This window comes from Hylobates moloch, unplaced genomic scaffold, assembly GCF_009828535.3.
Source record: "Hylobates moloch isolate HMO894 unplaced genomic scaffold, HMol_V3 SCAFFOLD_3, whole genome shotgun sequence".
NCBI lineage: Eukaryota > Metazoa > Chordata > Mammalia > Primates > Hylobatidae > Hylobates > Hylobates moloch.
In genome coordinates, this window is record NW_026652278.1 from 131,992,357 (window position 1) to 132,007,401 (window position 15,045).

At 41.1% G+C, this 15,045-nt stretch overlaps 1 protein-coding gene across 2 annotated transcripts in view; it reads right to left on the bottom strand.

Annotated features, from left to right (window-relative positions):
- The window catches only part of TBC1D9 (TBC1 domain family member 9), a 135,149-nt gene that overhangs the window by 47,037 nt on the left and 73,067 nt on the right, over positions 1-15,045 (bottom strand). For both annotated transcript variants that reach the window (XM_032147584.2, XM_058436773.1), the window contains exons 4-9: positions 11,399-11,627; positions 10,727-10,988; positions 8,690-8,897; positions 2,265-2,471; positions 1,187-1,357; positions 469-619 (exon numbers count right to left, since the gene is read on the bottom strand). In XM_032147584.2, coding sequence (XP_032003475.1) covers positions 469-619; positions 1,187-1,357; positions 2,265-2,471; positions 8,690-8,897; positions 10,727-10,988; positions 11,399-11,627 — 1,228 coding nt within the window. The remainder of the gene's footprint in view (positions 1-468; positions 620-1,186; positions 1,358-2,264; positions 2,472-8,689; positions 8,898-10,726; positions 10,989-11,398; positions 11,628-15,045) is intronic.

A 15,045-nucleotide genomic window follows, 5' to 3' on the forward strand; every position in this document is an offset into this window, starting at 1 on the left:
TTCAGGAGGTGGCAAAAATCAAACACCTGGGCCTTTTTATTCCTCCTATTTCTTTCCTCCCAATTCCCCACCCGATGACTGCTCTAAGGATGTGTCACACTTAAACATTCTCAATGAAGTTGAGTAGCTGGGCAAGGAAAAATGAACTACTGAAGTCACAAAGTATTCTGTTCCTTTACTTCAGGTTCTCTTTTATTCCTAAATAGCCTGACTGAAGAAACGGAAGTACTTATAAAGACTCGAAGGATGGTGGATTCAATATTTGGTCTGCTTCCTGTAGGTCCTATAGTTTTCCAAAGGGAACAATCATTGAGGGACCTCAATACTCTGGTGAGGAAACATGATGTAGCTTTCAACTGGGGGATGCATATTTGAAAGAACCCCTGAGGCATGACTGAAGGCACAGGGAGGCCCTGGCGTGGAGTCCCACAGACTTTGATGCCAGCACTCCCAGCCCAGCGGCCGTACCTGACAGCAGCAGCCAGAGCTCCCCACGCATGCTCTCCGGGATGCCCTTCAACACCAGCTCCCGCGTTTTCTCTGTGCGGTACATGCAGACCCCTTGCCCATACTCAGCAAAGTGAATCTTCCAGGCTTGCTCTTTCAGAAACTCTTTGGCCTGAAAGGGATAATGAAACATTACAACATCCAAAGTACCCTGAGGATGGTAAGAGAAGAGCGATGGAAGGTCAGAACATGTTCCCTGCTGAACGGAGTGACAATTCCAGAAAGAAGTCATGAGAAAAAGGAACTCAGATTTTCTGGAGTTCTTCTCCAATTTTATATATCTATCATGGCCTACAGCTCTGCCATGAAGCTTTTGGGCCCAGAGTCAGAATCCTACTTACCTGAGATTGTATTTATGGTTTTATGTCTACAACCCCAAGTGAAAGTAAGTTAATGATGTTTAAATATGGGCTGAGAAATCAGGTATTTATTTTGTTGGTTTAACTTAGGCAAGAGTTAAAAACAAAACAAGACCAAAAGAAGTCACCTGTACCCTCTATAACTCATCTCCTTCCATGAGGCCACTGTGGAAGTTATAACATATTTAGACAAAAATCTGCTTAACTTATAGGAAAATCTCCATTTACATAGGCATGTGTGAATTTACTGATAGTAAAAAATATTGTTAATGGCATTGTTCAAATCTACAAAGTTTCAGTGAAAAGTGAGAGGCACCCACTAATTTCGGGTTGAACTCCTCGGGAGACCGCCGCCGATACATGGTCATCAAGGTCTGTGTAGCTGTGGGGACGCTGTTGCCATTTAGGTTAAACTGGCGCTCTCCATCAGCATCAGAGCTCGTGCTTCTCTGGGGGCTGGAGGAGACAAGGCTGCTGGGTCGAGAGTACACCTGTCAATACAGAGAGGAACAAGACATTGGGAGGACACGGGCAATAGAACCTACTTCTCTTCAGTGTCTTCTGTATGGTTATCAAAAGCTACATCATTTTTTTCCCATGGTGTTTCTTGCTATGCGAAGAAACATGAGAAAAGCAGCAAGCCATCATTTTGGCAGGGATTAGACAGGTGGCTGGGTCCCAGGCCGCAGCACTTCAATGCTCACAACAGGTTTCTGAATCTTCATGTTTTAGATGCATATTTGCAACAAAGTGCTTGGCCATTTGTTTCTCTGATTTGCATGTATGCAAAGCATGTCATGGTTGAATCAGCAGCTATGGCTGCCTCATCACCCCATTGAGTTTCTGGTGCCTCAAAAATGCCCACATAAGCTTGGAGCAGGTGAACAGAGACAGGGATGTTATGTGTGAGCTTACCACCTTCAAAACATGTTTTATCTGCCAGTAACTTCCTCTAACCATTCAGCTAGTCACCTATCTTTTCAGGCCTCCAGTTTTCCTGAATGTTGGTCCAGGGAAGAATTCCACAGGGACCCAATATGTATTCTATCATAATAAAAATCATCATAATGATTTGTATTTCAGGTTTGAGACATTATTTAGTGGCCTCTGTACCGTTCTCAACAATGTCACTATATGGACCCGAGTCACTTGCTATGCAACTAGAACAGATTACTTAAGAATTTCTTCAACTATAAAATAAAAGTGTTATTCCAGGTGATCTATAAGGTTCCTTCTAAATCTATGACCCCAAATACAAAGCCCTTGAGATATTGCTGAGATATTGCTCTGGGCATCAGATGCAAAGCTTGAAGATCAAACAAAATGGGCAAGGAAGTGAACACACTTGGGCACAGGAACAGGATAAACAAAAAATACTTTCAGGTGTCTCCCACAGACCTCATCATCTGAACTGTTGTAACTTCCTGCAAACTCCTTGTCAGAATATATTTTGGAAGTAGTCTGTTGCAGGAAATCTGAGATCCTCTGCACTAGAAAGTCTCTGTCTTTCAAGTTGGCAAATAGGAAGGTCATCCTGTTTCGGGTGCTGATGGATAAGGGACTGGGGAGCACACTGGAGCTGTCTGCCTTTTCCACAATTGTCACCTGAAAAGAAGTGGGAAACAAAGAGCATTATTTTCCAAGAATTACCCAACAGCAGCCTATGAGCAGCATTAAAGGAGGAAGGCGGCACTTTCATTATTCTGTAGGAACCACCTATATTTTATTGAGGCAAAACTGAGACTCTTTGACTCTGTTCCAGTAAAATAAAACCGCTCAAAACAATCAAACTGGAGCTTATACTAGAAACTGGAATTGTCTTGCTGGTTTTTCCAAATCAGTGGTTCAAAACTGGGACTTTCTTCCTCTCAGAAGACATCTGGCAACATCTGGAGGCATTTTGGGTTGTTACAAGTGGAGGGATACTACTGGCATCTGGTAGTAGAGTCCAGGGATGCTGCTAAACATCCTATGGCACACAGGACAGCCCCTCCATCCCACTCCACCCCAATGAAAGCCCATCCCAAAATGTCAATAGCTCCAAGGTTGAGAAACCTTGCTATCAAGGAATTATTTGATTTTCATTAAAATTTCATGGAGCTATAAGAGAGAGGGCTCCTAGCTGCTTCATCAGCCATAAGAGACAGAAAACAAACCATGATCTGGTTCCTTTTACCAAGCTTAATGTTGGAATGGTTTTCAAAACAACACCAATCCTTCAAATGTTTCTTTTAGACTCCAGGGCTTTTCATCCTTCGCCTTCTACCACTACAAAGTTTTAAAGGTTCTATTCCGAACAGACATGTAAAGAATGTAAACAGCTTAATTGCAACGCTATCTGAACTACCAGACCGTGTGTGTGTGTGCATGCACACGTGTGTGTGCCGAAGCCTACCACATGGGGGAAATTTAGCTCTAAACTGAAGACATATATGGGTGATTTATAATAGAATTTTCATCAACTAGAAACTAGGATAAATGCATTAAAACTTTTCTCTTTAGCACATTAGAAAACAAATCTCAAGGCAAGCACTAGAAAAATGGTTTATTTGCAGCAGCTCTGACAATATACTGAAAGCTAAGATCTTTTTTCCCTTCTTCATTTCTACCTGCAAGCAGTCTAGACAGGTTAAACTTTAAGTTGTTAATTAGCATTTTCATGTGAAATATATTTCCTCCAAAGCACAACTTAGAAATGTTTTCCCTACTGAAGACTAAGTAACCTATTGAAGTTGTCTAAAAACTCTTGCATATCTAAAAAAATAGGTCTGCCTGGGGTCCATCAAGGGAAAAAGTGTAGCATCTGACTGCTGTTTTCAGAATATATGTGTTAGAATATATATAAGATTCTTTTAATATCTATATTAAATATATGTGTTAATATATGACATATACATTATATATTAAACATACATTATAGAATATTAAAAATATATCTATATATATTAAAGGAATCTTCTGAGACACCTGAAGTTGTACATAAGAATTTTCTTTCCAATGCAATAAATGCTAGATAACAAAGGGAAATACCTCCTTTTCATGAAAAGAATTTTCCCATAACATTTAAGGCATGTATTAAAGAATACTTATTTTTTAAAATCCACAAAAGCCCCTTTTCTCACATCAAATTTTTACTGGCTCTTTTGGTCATGAGGTGTCTGGGATAAATGGAAAATGCCAAGGAGATGAAAGGTTACATTATGTGTCTAAAATGCAGTTAGCTATGTGGATCTTGATAAAGTCAAAGTGAAAAATTCCTTCCTCTAGCTGGAGCATGTATACAGAAACAAGAAAGCTCCCACATAAAACATATAAATGCTCAGACGGCTTATAAAATGTTTCTCACTGATAAATGAGTTCTAGCAGAACTCTATCACATAAGCTCCCCGCCACCAGGAAAGGAGAACAATTATATTAGAGTCTGCTACAATATAATGAGACATATTTTCATGACCAATTTGAGTTATAAAAGAGACTGCAACTTAATCAAGTCTTGGTGTTTAATATGAGACACTGGAAAGTAATTTACGAATGAAAAAAAGGCTAGGCACGTGGCTCACGCCTGTAATCCCAGCACTTTGGGAGGCCTAAGCAGTCAGATCACTTGAGCTCAGGAGTTCAAGACCAGCCTGGCCAACATGATGAAACCCCATCTCTACTAAAAATGCAAAAATTAGCTGTGTGTGGTGGCACACACCCATAATTCTAGCTGCTCAGGTGGCTGAGGCAGGACAATCACCTGATCCCAGGAGGTGGAAGAGGAGGCTGCAGTGAACCAAGAATGTGCCACCGCACTCCAGCTTGGATGACTGTGTGAGAGACCCTGTATCAAAAAAAAAAAAAAAAATTCCTTCTCTTGCTGGCTTAATAATTTCTTCAAAATCTATAGCAACATGATCCTGGATAAATGCTTAACATCTGTTGACTGGGTCTACCTTAAGTCAATATGTAGAATGTATGTTAAAAACCTCCAGTCAATATTTCAGCTTATTTATTTAAACAAATTAAGTGAAACAACAATTCTTGGTCTATACAATCTTAAAAGTGGGCATTCCGTGTAGGATGTAATGTTCCCAGGGACGTCAAGCAGCCTGACTCGGTTATGAAAGGTACCCAGCTCACGTGGAGGGCACCCTCCATTCAGACCCCACATGGATGGTGGAGGTGCCCCCATTGCTCTTCTGACATTATTGTTACCTAAAGGTAATAAAAATTACATTAAGTCTTTTGCTTCTTCCATTAGTTGGGGTGGGGCTCTACCATTAATACTTCACAGAGTCATCAGTTCAAAGAAAAGGCACTGCCGTCTCACTAAGTGCTTCTTTAAAGCTGCGCCTTCCAACCACAACAAGCTTGATTTCTAAATGCTACCTCTGCAGACTGCCTCTCTTCTGATTCACCCCGAAATATAGTCATATTTATTATTATCTCTGCTCTACTAGAGAAAACTAGCAAGCAGAAGAGAGGTTGAGAATATTAATCACCATTCTCTCAATTCCTCCTCTCAACAGTGTATTCTAAATCGCACTAAAATGTAAACAGAGCTAGCTGGCTCTAACACCCGGGAGGTGGAGACCAGAAGGACCAGCAGGACAACAGATGTCTTGATAGCAGCTTCCAGACCCTCTCTGCTCCTCATTTCCCTCTGGATAAACTGAGAGTGATGACTCATTCAGGTCATAAATAGCACATTCATGGTATTCTGAATCCCAGAATTGGTTTCCCTAGCTGGTACAGGTAATGCTGCTTTACTACATTTGAGTAGCACTTGATGAAGAAAATTACATTCAGATTTGGTGAAGAAAATTATGTTTAGTAACATCCTATAGCAAAAACTACTAAGAAGGTAAATTTGGTGGAAAAACTTACAAAATACATTTCACAGTCAAATGTAAAACTGTTACATTATTCCTGTCAGAATTTACCCACAACATATCTTGGCCTTAAAATGTGTTATAACTACAATTAGTTGACCCTATGACAAGGAGAGCTAGATTTGTCAGTTGCCTAACATTTTTCATTCTTTTTGATTCACAGTTCGACTTCTGTTTGCAATTTATAACTTAAAGAAAATTATACATGTATTTGAGAGAAAACTAGAAGCAACGGAAAGGTCCAACCATAGGTAACTGAATGAATAAATTATGTATATACTTCATGGAATAAACTGCAGGATTTAAAATTTAATTGTGATATGGATGTGATGGTGTATGCCTGTAATCTCAGCTACTCATGGGACTAAGGCAGGAGGCTCATTTGAGCCTAGGAGTTCATGTCTACTCTGTGCAATAGACCAAGGCCCCTATCTCTTAAAAAAAAAAATTACGTTGTAGAAAAAAATATATATATATCTATATTTTTAAATCTTTTATTTTTTAGAGATAAGGTCTTGCTCTGTCACCCAAGCTGGAGTGGAGTGGTTCGATCATAGCTCACTGTGATCTCAAACTCCTGGGCTCAAGTGATCCTCCCACTTTAGCCTCCCAAGTAGCTAGGACTACAGGAGCACATCACCATCCCCAGCTAATTTTTTTTTTTTTTTTTTGAGATGGAGCGCTCTGTCACCCAGGCTGGAGTGCAGTGGCGCGATCTCGGCTCACTGCAAGCTCCGCCTCCTGGGTTCACGCCATTCTCCTGCCTCAGCCTCTCCGAGTAGCTGGGACTACAGGTGCCCGCCACCATGCCCGGCTAATTTTTTGTATTTTTAGTAGAGATGGGGTTTCACTGTGGTCTCGATCTCCTGACCTCGTGATCCGCCCGCCTCAGCCTCCCAAAGTGCTGGGATTACAAGCGTGAGCCACCGCGCCCGGCGCCCAGCTAATTTTTTTAAATTTTTGATTTTTTGTAGAGATGGGGCCTTGCTATGTTGCCTAGGCTGGTCTTTGAACTCCTGGCCTCAAGCAATCCTCCTGCCCCGGCTTCCCAAAGTTCTGGGATTACAGGTGTGAGCCACCACACCTGGCCTATAGAAGAATATTTAATGATTTGAAGGACACTTTAAGATATACTCAATGTTAAAGGAAATAAGTAAAAATAAAAATTCCCTATAAAGTGTTTTACATCTAAATTATATTAATGACATATACACAGCAATGCAGAGAAAAAACTAGAAAGCTGCACAATAGAATGTTAACAGTAGTCCTCTCTGAACAGTGGAACTAGGGGGGACTTTTCTCTTTATTTGTCTGTACTTTTACAAATTCTGGGATAAAGATATATTACTCTTAAAACAAGAAAAGAAGAAACTATGCCTAATTAAAAAAAGAAAAAGAAAAAGAAGGAAGAGAGAAACCTGAATCCTTTGCTAAAGGGATGTTAGCAAGGGGACAATCCTGATCAAATACCCAAAGCCTCTGGCCACCTTAGCTTCTAGAAAGGACCAGGGTAGGTTGGAAGAGTTCAGGTTAGAAACTGCAGGGCTGCTGGCCCCTGCATTGCCCTTTCTCTGACATCCTAACCTGGGGTCTTTGTCAACTCCAAGCCTCAAGGCAAAGCTTCCAGACAAGTACCAGAGTAAGCTATCATCCTGGAGTTAGGATGGAACCCACCTCCACCCCAGAACGATAATAATGTTTCTTAGACTTTACTGTGCATAAGAATTGGCCTGTAAATTTATTAAAACAGAGATCTAAAACTTGCAGAGATACAGATTCAGAAGATCTGGGATGGACTCAGGAATCTACCATTGTGAGCAGCAGCACGATGGTTCTAACACAGGAAATCAGCGGAGCAGAGCTGAACAAACACGTGGCTTTCTCACTCACAACCTAGACTGTCTCCTTTATACCAGGGTGCCCTCAGACCGTGAGCCAGGTACAATAAACACGTTTCCTAGTTTCTGTATTTGATGCTTTGACATCTTGGGGGCCTTGCTGACTGACCCTGGAGGGATTACCCTTCCCAGGGCTAGCCAATTTCTAGAAAATTGCTTTCAAAGCAAATCAACCAATCTGCAGCCCAAACCTCAACCACTTCCTTTATTGAATGCTCACACTCAAGACTACTATTTCCCTGCCCTTTTTAACCCAGGGACAACTAGGGACGACCCCTATGCCCCAGAGCCCACCGAAATTGTTCCAACTATCCAAGCCTAAGCCTGTTTACTCGGTGTAGCCCATTTCTTCCCTTGAAATCACATATAGGATCTTGCCCACATTTTCTTTCACTCCTGCCTCCTCTGAGCATGGTGCTTCCACATGTGGCCCAGCACATAGTGTGGCATGCCCTTGCCTCTCAGGATCTGTGCATAAAACAAGCTATTTCAATAGCACTCATCCCCTGATTGCTGGCCTTGTCAAGCCTGAATTGTAATAAAACCTACATTTAGGCCGGGCACAGTGGCTCATGTCTGTAATCCCAGCACTTTGGGAGGCCAAGGTGGGTAGATCACCTGAGGCCAGGAGTTTGAGGCCAGCCTGCCCAACATGGTGAAACTCCGTCTGTCCTAAAAATACAAAAATTAGTTAGTTACTCAGGAGGCTGAGGCAGGAGAATCGTTTGAACCTGTGGGGTGGAGGTTGCAGTGAGCTGAGATCATGCCACTGCACTCCAGTCTGGGTGACAGAGTGAGACTGTCTCTAATAATATAAAATAAAAACAAAACCTACATTAAAAAACCCCATGCAGCTTCTGGAAGAAGAGATCTCACAGGTCCCAGAGTCACAGCAGTGACAACAAATGAAAGAGTGCAGGTGCCACCAAAGACACATGAACATTCACCTCTGTCAAAAGCCAACCAATTGTTGGTAAAAGAATTATTCCTGGTTCACCCACAGAAGTACTGCAAATGAAACTTAAAATATCAATTTTTATCAGATACTTACCTCACGGAGCGGGATAATGAGGCTACATAAGTTCTCCTCCTTGCTGGTAAAACAGATGTAATTTGTGGACACAAACATCTGCCCCAAAATGTGCATTTTGTTAAATGGAGTCCAGAGGGTGCAGTCTGTGTGGCCATCTAATTTTTCATCTTTGGGCAGCCGGAAGAGTGCACGGTATCTCTCACTCTTTGCCCTGGCATCAAGATCACTGGAAAGCAATAATTATAATTCACATAAGAAAAATGTTTCCACACCTTCTAAATTATGCAGCAGCAGAAGATCCCCCAGCCCATTTTTCCCCTCCTCAATCTTGCTAGACTCATCCCCCCGCTTCTCAGCTTTCTTTATATTGAAGTTAACCCCAAGCTAATGACCCAAAAGCATAATAAAATTATCTTACTATATTTCAGTCCCTTGCATAGTCACGTACAATCAATGACTGTAAATGTTAAAGAAACATAGCAAAAATAAGCCTGAACAGGAAACTCCTCCTCTTTCTAAAGAAATGCAATACACTCTAAAGAGGTCACTGCATTTACTCTTATCTAAGCCACTTTAGTGGGGGCCTTATCTTTTAAGACCTAATGAGAATGCAAACCAGCCATATGAATCCACTGGGCCTCAGTGTCCACCCCAAATCGACAACAAAACTGCAGGAAACGACACAGAAACAACTCACCTTGGGCAACTATGGCTTCTGACCTTAGTTGGGTCTTCGGTTAACTACTATCTTTTCTCTAATGAGTTCTTTGTTTTTGCTCATCATGTCAGTTGTTTAAACCTCTCCCCTCAAGCTTCTACCTGACATCAGCCTCTTGATGGTCTAGTTTCTGACTTCATAGAACAAAGGGCCATGATGCAGAAGCTCCCTCCAATTCCTTCCCTTCTGTCTCCAAAGTCACCTCCATCCTCACCTACTCTTGCTTCCTCTCCGTTCCAAAGGAAGAGGTATTATATCAGGACACACAAGCATCCTTTCCATGCTTTCTCTACAAAATATCACTTTTTAAATTATCAATTTTCTTACAACTTTATGTCCCTTCCTGTCCCCACACCTACCCTCACCAAAATACTCTTCCCATCTGCCTCCTTCATTTGATACTATGTCCAAATCTTTTTCATTTAAAAAAAAAAAAAAAGCAATCCTCCCCTCCTTTACCACTGAATTTCTTGAAAATGAAGTCTGTATTTGCCTAGTTCCCTTTCCTTGTCTTTTATTTTTTATTTGATCCACTGCAGTAGCAGCATCTGTCTTACACTGCTCTTTTGAACATGTCTCAAATCACCAAGGACATCTTAATTACAAAGACCTCTGGTCAGATTTCAACTACCAAATGCACATCAATGATTTCCAATTTTGTATATCTTACTGGACTGATCTCTAATTAGATGAGCTACAGCCACCTCAGTTCAACATAATCAAAACTGAGCTATCGTATCCCTTGGACATGCTCTTCCTTCTCTCATTCCCTGTGTTGATGAAGGGTAATTCCAGGTACATGGGGCATCAACTTTCCATCACCCTCTCTCTAGCTCTGCTCTCACATTCAGATGTTGAGGCTTCTCTGCAGCCTCTCCTCATCCCATGCCCTGCCACCTACTAGCCATGTGACAAAGTTACTTCTCTCTGTGTTTTCCCTTGTGTTTCCCCCATCGTCATCTTCCCTCTGCCTGAAAAATCCAGGCATGGATATGTACCTGCACAGGTAACTTCTATCACCTCTTCAGAGCCCAGCTCAAAGCAGCCTCCACTGAGAGGCCTTTCTTACCCACTCTTCCCCATCTGGGCTGAGGCTACCACCCCCCATGTGTGCACCCACAGCACTGTGTTCACAAGACCAGAAGAGTGCCTGCTGCCTTGTGTTGGAGCAGGTCATGTCTGTCTCACTTTCTGAACTGGTAGCACCTCAGCTAGTCTTTTTTAGTTTTGTATCTACACACAGAAGAGTGTTCAGAACCCTTGAAGATGGTCAGAAAAGGTGACACTGAATAAATGAATGAGTGAGTTTCTCATTTCTAAAGGTCTCTATCACCCACCGTTTTAGAGCAGACACTTTTTTAGGAGATTTCCTTTTGAGTTTGGGCAGGGATCTATCTTGTTCAAATCCCTCATTGTCTAAGAGTTGCCTCATGGCTATGTTGGCAAGCTGCTCCATTAACTTGAAGGTCTCGTTGATGTTGAGGAATACAGAGAAGAAATGCTCACTGGACCGTGTGCTCACTTTGATCACATCAGGCAGAAGCAGGGTGGCATTCTTCTCGAGCTGAGTGATGTCTACCCACCGGATGACCAGTTTTGCTGAGCACAAGGAACAAGCCTGGGTCAACATCTGATTCCTGAAAACTCTTTCAAGATATTGCAGTCTCACAACCCTACTTCCCCATCCCACTTAACTCCTTTGAGTTTATAAAACCATATTTGTTTTGCTTGTTCATTTTAAGAGGTAAATCTGGGCCATGTGAATTCTGAGGTCAGAATTATAGATTTAATCCATGTCTACTGAATTAATTACACCTTTGGTGAATCTTTATTACTTAGTGACCATTTTGAACTGAAAAATAATTAAATTCACTTCAGTAGTAAAAAAAATTAGTATTGACTTACTTATAACTATAGATTTATTTCTGATATTTTGATGTGGTTTATGAGTTCAGGGCAAACCTCGGTAGACTTTCCAAAGTTTCCTACTGAAATTTTAGATGACTTACCTTCCCTTCCCATAAGAAAAGAATAAAAGCAAAGGTGGTTAATGCTGAGGTACATCCAACCCTGACGGGGGACCTTCCCCTTCCAATAGCTGCAAGAGTAATAGTTGACGAGTTTCTCTTCCTCCGGCATCCCAAACAGCCTATGAAATTTCACAATGGCTTCTTTAAACTTCTCCGTGTCATCATCTTCCTTTACATCATTGATTTTGTTGTATTCTGCAATGATGCCCTAATAAGGAATAAAACACAAAGCACACAACTGGTATTAATACGACTAGAGATGTACATATTCCAGAAGAAAAAATTTCTAAGGCTAGAATTAAAAAAAAAATTGAGGAATGCTCTTCAATGGCAACCCCCAAATTCTAAGCCAATTAATGAGTAGTATTTGTGTACTAAAATATTTTCACATAATATAGATTTTATTATATTTTTATTGGCGCTAATTTTATTTTGTTACGTTTACTAGGAATGAAGCCTATAGTTTTACTCTACAAATGAAGAAATACAAAGATTTTGCTAGTCTTAGTGTTTTTACTAAGCTTATTACGGTAGAGTTGTCTCAAAAGTCAACTTCTGCCTTTCTCCAAGATTAATAAAAATTCATCATGAATGAGCCAGTGAGGAAAGACCAAACACATGTCACTAACTGACACTCAGCTCCACACTCACTGTCTCAGGGCCATGAATAACACTGGGGAGCCTACAGGGAAAAACAAGTAACCATCTGAGCAGAAAAGGGGTAGATATGAGAGCAAAAATAATATTAGATGCAGGATTTTTGGACAGTTAGACAGGAAATGAAACATCTGCATAGCAAGTGACCAGGTTAATCTACCATTCAATCATTATAATAACTTGAGAAGCCATTTCATTGTTACCCAGTTCCTCTGTAATTCCCTGAAAATTGGCTTCTACATATATCTGGATGGAAAATGCTCCCTTGAATTCCACCTTTGACTTTGTAATCCTCAAATCCCTTCCGCCTCATCTTCATTTTCTCTGATCTCAAGGTAGAACTGAAAATGCATGACCTTTAGAGCATGCAAGTCTTGGGTTCGTGCCCCCACCGCATCACTGTGTATCTGTGGAGCCTTGGCCAACTTCTCAGATTCTCATTGACATGACTGAGTCCTCTGTAGCCCAAGGATAGAAAATTGCAACTGCCTCCTCATACCTAGAATTCCTGCTTTTTGGGCTCTTAAAGCTTCTAGTGCATCCTTGATGCTCCTTAAAAACTTGTCTTCCTAAAATGGATTTGACCACAAAATTCTTACCAAAATCCTTAGTGGTTTCTAACCACCACCAGTATAAAGTCCAAAAATCTAGATCATGTACACTTTGTTTTAATGTTTTAATTTTTATTTTTATTGCAGATTGGCTGCTCCCTGTGAAGCAGGGTAGCCCACAGGCAGTGTGCCCAGAGTAGCCGAGACCCATGTACATTTTTGGATCCAACCAATGCTGCAACTTTTTCTCATTGGACTACATCCCACCCAAATGTCCCATTAGTAACTGTGCTCCAGCCAGCCTGAGGCACCCTTGGGGCCTGAACATGTCATTTCTGCACGTTCCCACCTTTTTGCCTATGGCCCTCCCATTCTACATGCCTAAAATCTGGAATCAGACTGTTCTGTTTCGTGAATCCCACCAAATCCCAAAGTCTCTTGTGAGCCTTTTCTCAACTATCTTTCTTTTTCCCCCACATGAAGTAATGTTGATTCTCTCTGCATTATGTATTGAAATCATTTCCTGAGTCTTATTTCCACTGGAGACCTTTCGCCCTGTTGCTGGTAGTTGTGATGCTGCTGAGTGGATGGCAAGACAAAGGGCTTCAGTATTCTATAATCTCTGTCACTGTCCAATTCTAGTTAAAAGTAAGCAGGTAAACAATAATCATAACAGCAAATGGTGGGCTTACAATGCAAGCACAGCCCCAAGACAAGTCTTCATCCTATTCTTCTAACAAAACCATCCCAAAGTCCCTCTATACAGTCCAGGAATTACTATATAATAGCTTCCCAAATGGCATCCTGACAACACTCTCCACACTCCAATTTACTTCATATGGCCACTTTCTGACACAGAGATCTGACTATAGCATTCCCGCCTTAAAATCTTCCACAGGCTCTCAGTGAAAGAGAAAAGAAATCTGCACTGAATCTTAACCCATAAAATCTGCTCTCAATCTTCCCAAGTCAACCTTTCCAGGTCCAGCATAAATACCACCTTCCCTGTGAAACCAGCCTAATTCCAAATGGGTTCTAAGCATTCTCACATCTACGTTGTCTTAATTTACATGCTGGCAGAAAATAGCATGTTTATATGTCCTTCTACCACTAACTATGAATTCCAAAGATAAAAAGAATGTCTCGAACATTTTAATCACCAATATCTAGCACCTAAAATATGTTCAATATTACTAAATGAATCCATGTTGTTGTTTTTCCAAATTAAAAGATATCTTAAGGGGCCATATCTTAGTCTTTATTGTATAATCCAGAGTTGCAGATTTCTAAATCTACAATTGTTTTAGAGTTAGCAATGCCTGAGAAATTAGGTACCAAGTTGCTAACTTCTATTCCTCTGTCATACTGGAGGGCATTATGGATAGCAATAGAAGTAGCAATGTGCTTCCCTGGAAAAATATCTAACATAAGGATATTTTCCTCTATTTACCACTGATATCACTCCACCAAGAGAACAAAGACATTAAGCTCAATGAAGGCCAGGAGGGAGCTCAATTTTGGACCCAGGCTATTCTAGGGACAAACAGGCATTGGTAGTGTTACTTTAAGAACTTCAGACAACTGAAGGCAGCATGATGGCATGGGACCTGTGGGTGGGAAGGAGAAGTCAATTCAGAAGGGAAAAGGGATGAAAAATGCCTTTCGCAGTTGGCAAATACACCTGTGGCCTATGTGACATTTCAAAGTTGTCAGTGCCTTTAGAGAAGGATCAAAAAATATCTATGAATGAAAGGTTAAATAAATGAATGAGTACATAAAAATAACTGAATGAGAACCCGCTAACAGAAAGCAGCAGCTGGGCCTCCAGGGAATCACCAAAGGTTAACAACTTAGAGAAGCCTGGAGACCCTCAAGTGGGCTAACATGCTATTCTCCTGGGTCACTGTAGTAGCACTCTTATTGAAAGTCAAAATGAGGAGAATGTGAGCATGAGTGACATATAACAAACCATGAGCAGAACTATGCTATCTAAAAATCTATTAAATACCACATTTCTAGAATGCTCACTGAATTTATTTATTTATTTATTTATTTATTTATTTATTTATTTATTTATTGAGATGGAGTTTTGCTCTTGTTGCCCAGGCTGGAGTGCAATAGCTCGATCTCAGCTCACTGCAACCTCTGCCCCCTGGGTTCAAGCGATTCTCCTGCCTCAGCTTCCCGAGTAGCTGGGATTACAGGCATGCGCCACCACGCCTGGCTAATTTTTTTGTATTTTTGATTTCTGCATGTTGGTCAGGCTGGTCTTGAACTCCTGACCTCAGGTGATCTGCCTGCCTCAGCCTCCCAAAGTGCTGGGATTACAGACGTGAGCCACAGCACCTGGCCTGCTCACTGAAATTTTAAAGAGAAAATGCTTTTATATATGAGAGTAAATACAGTCAAGAACCATCA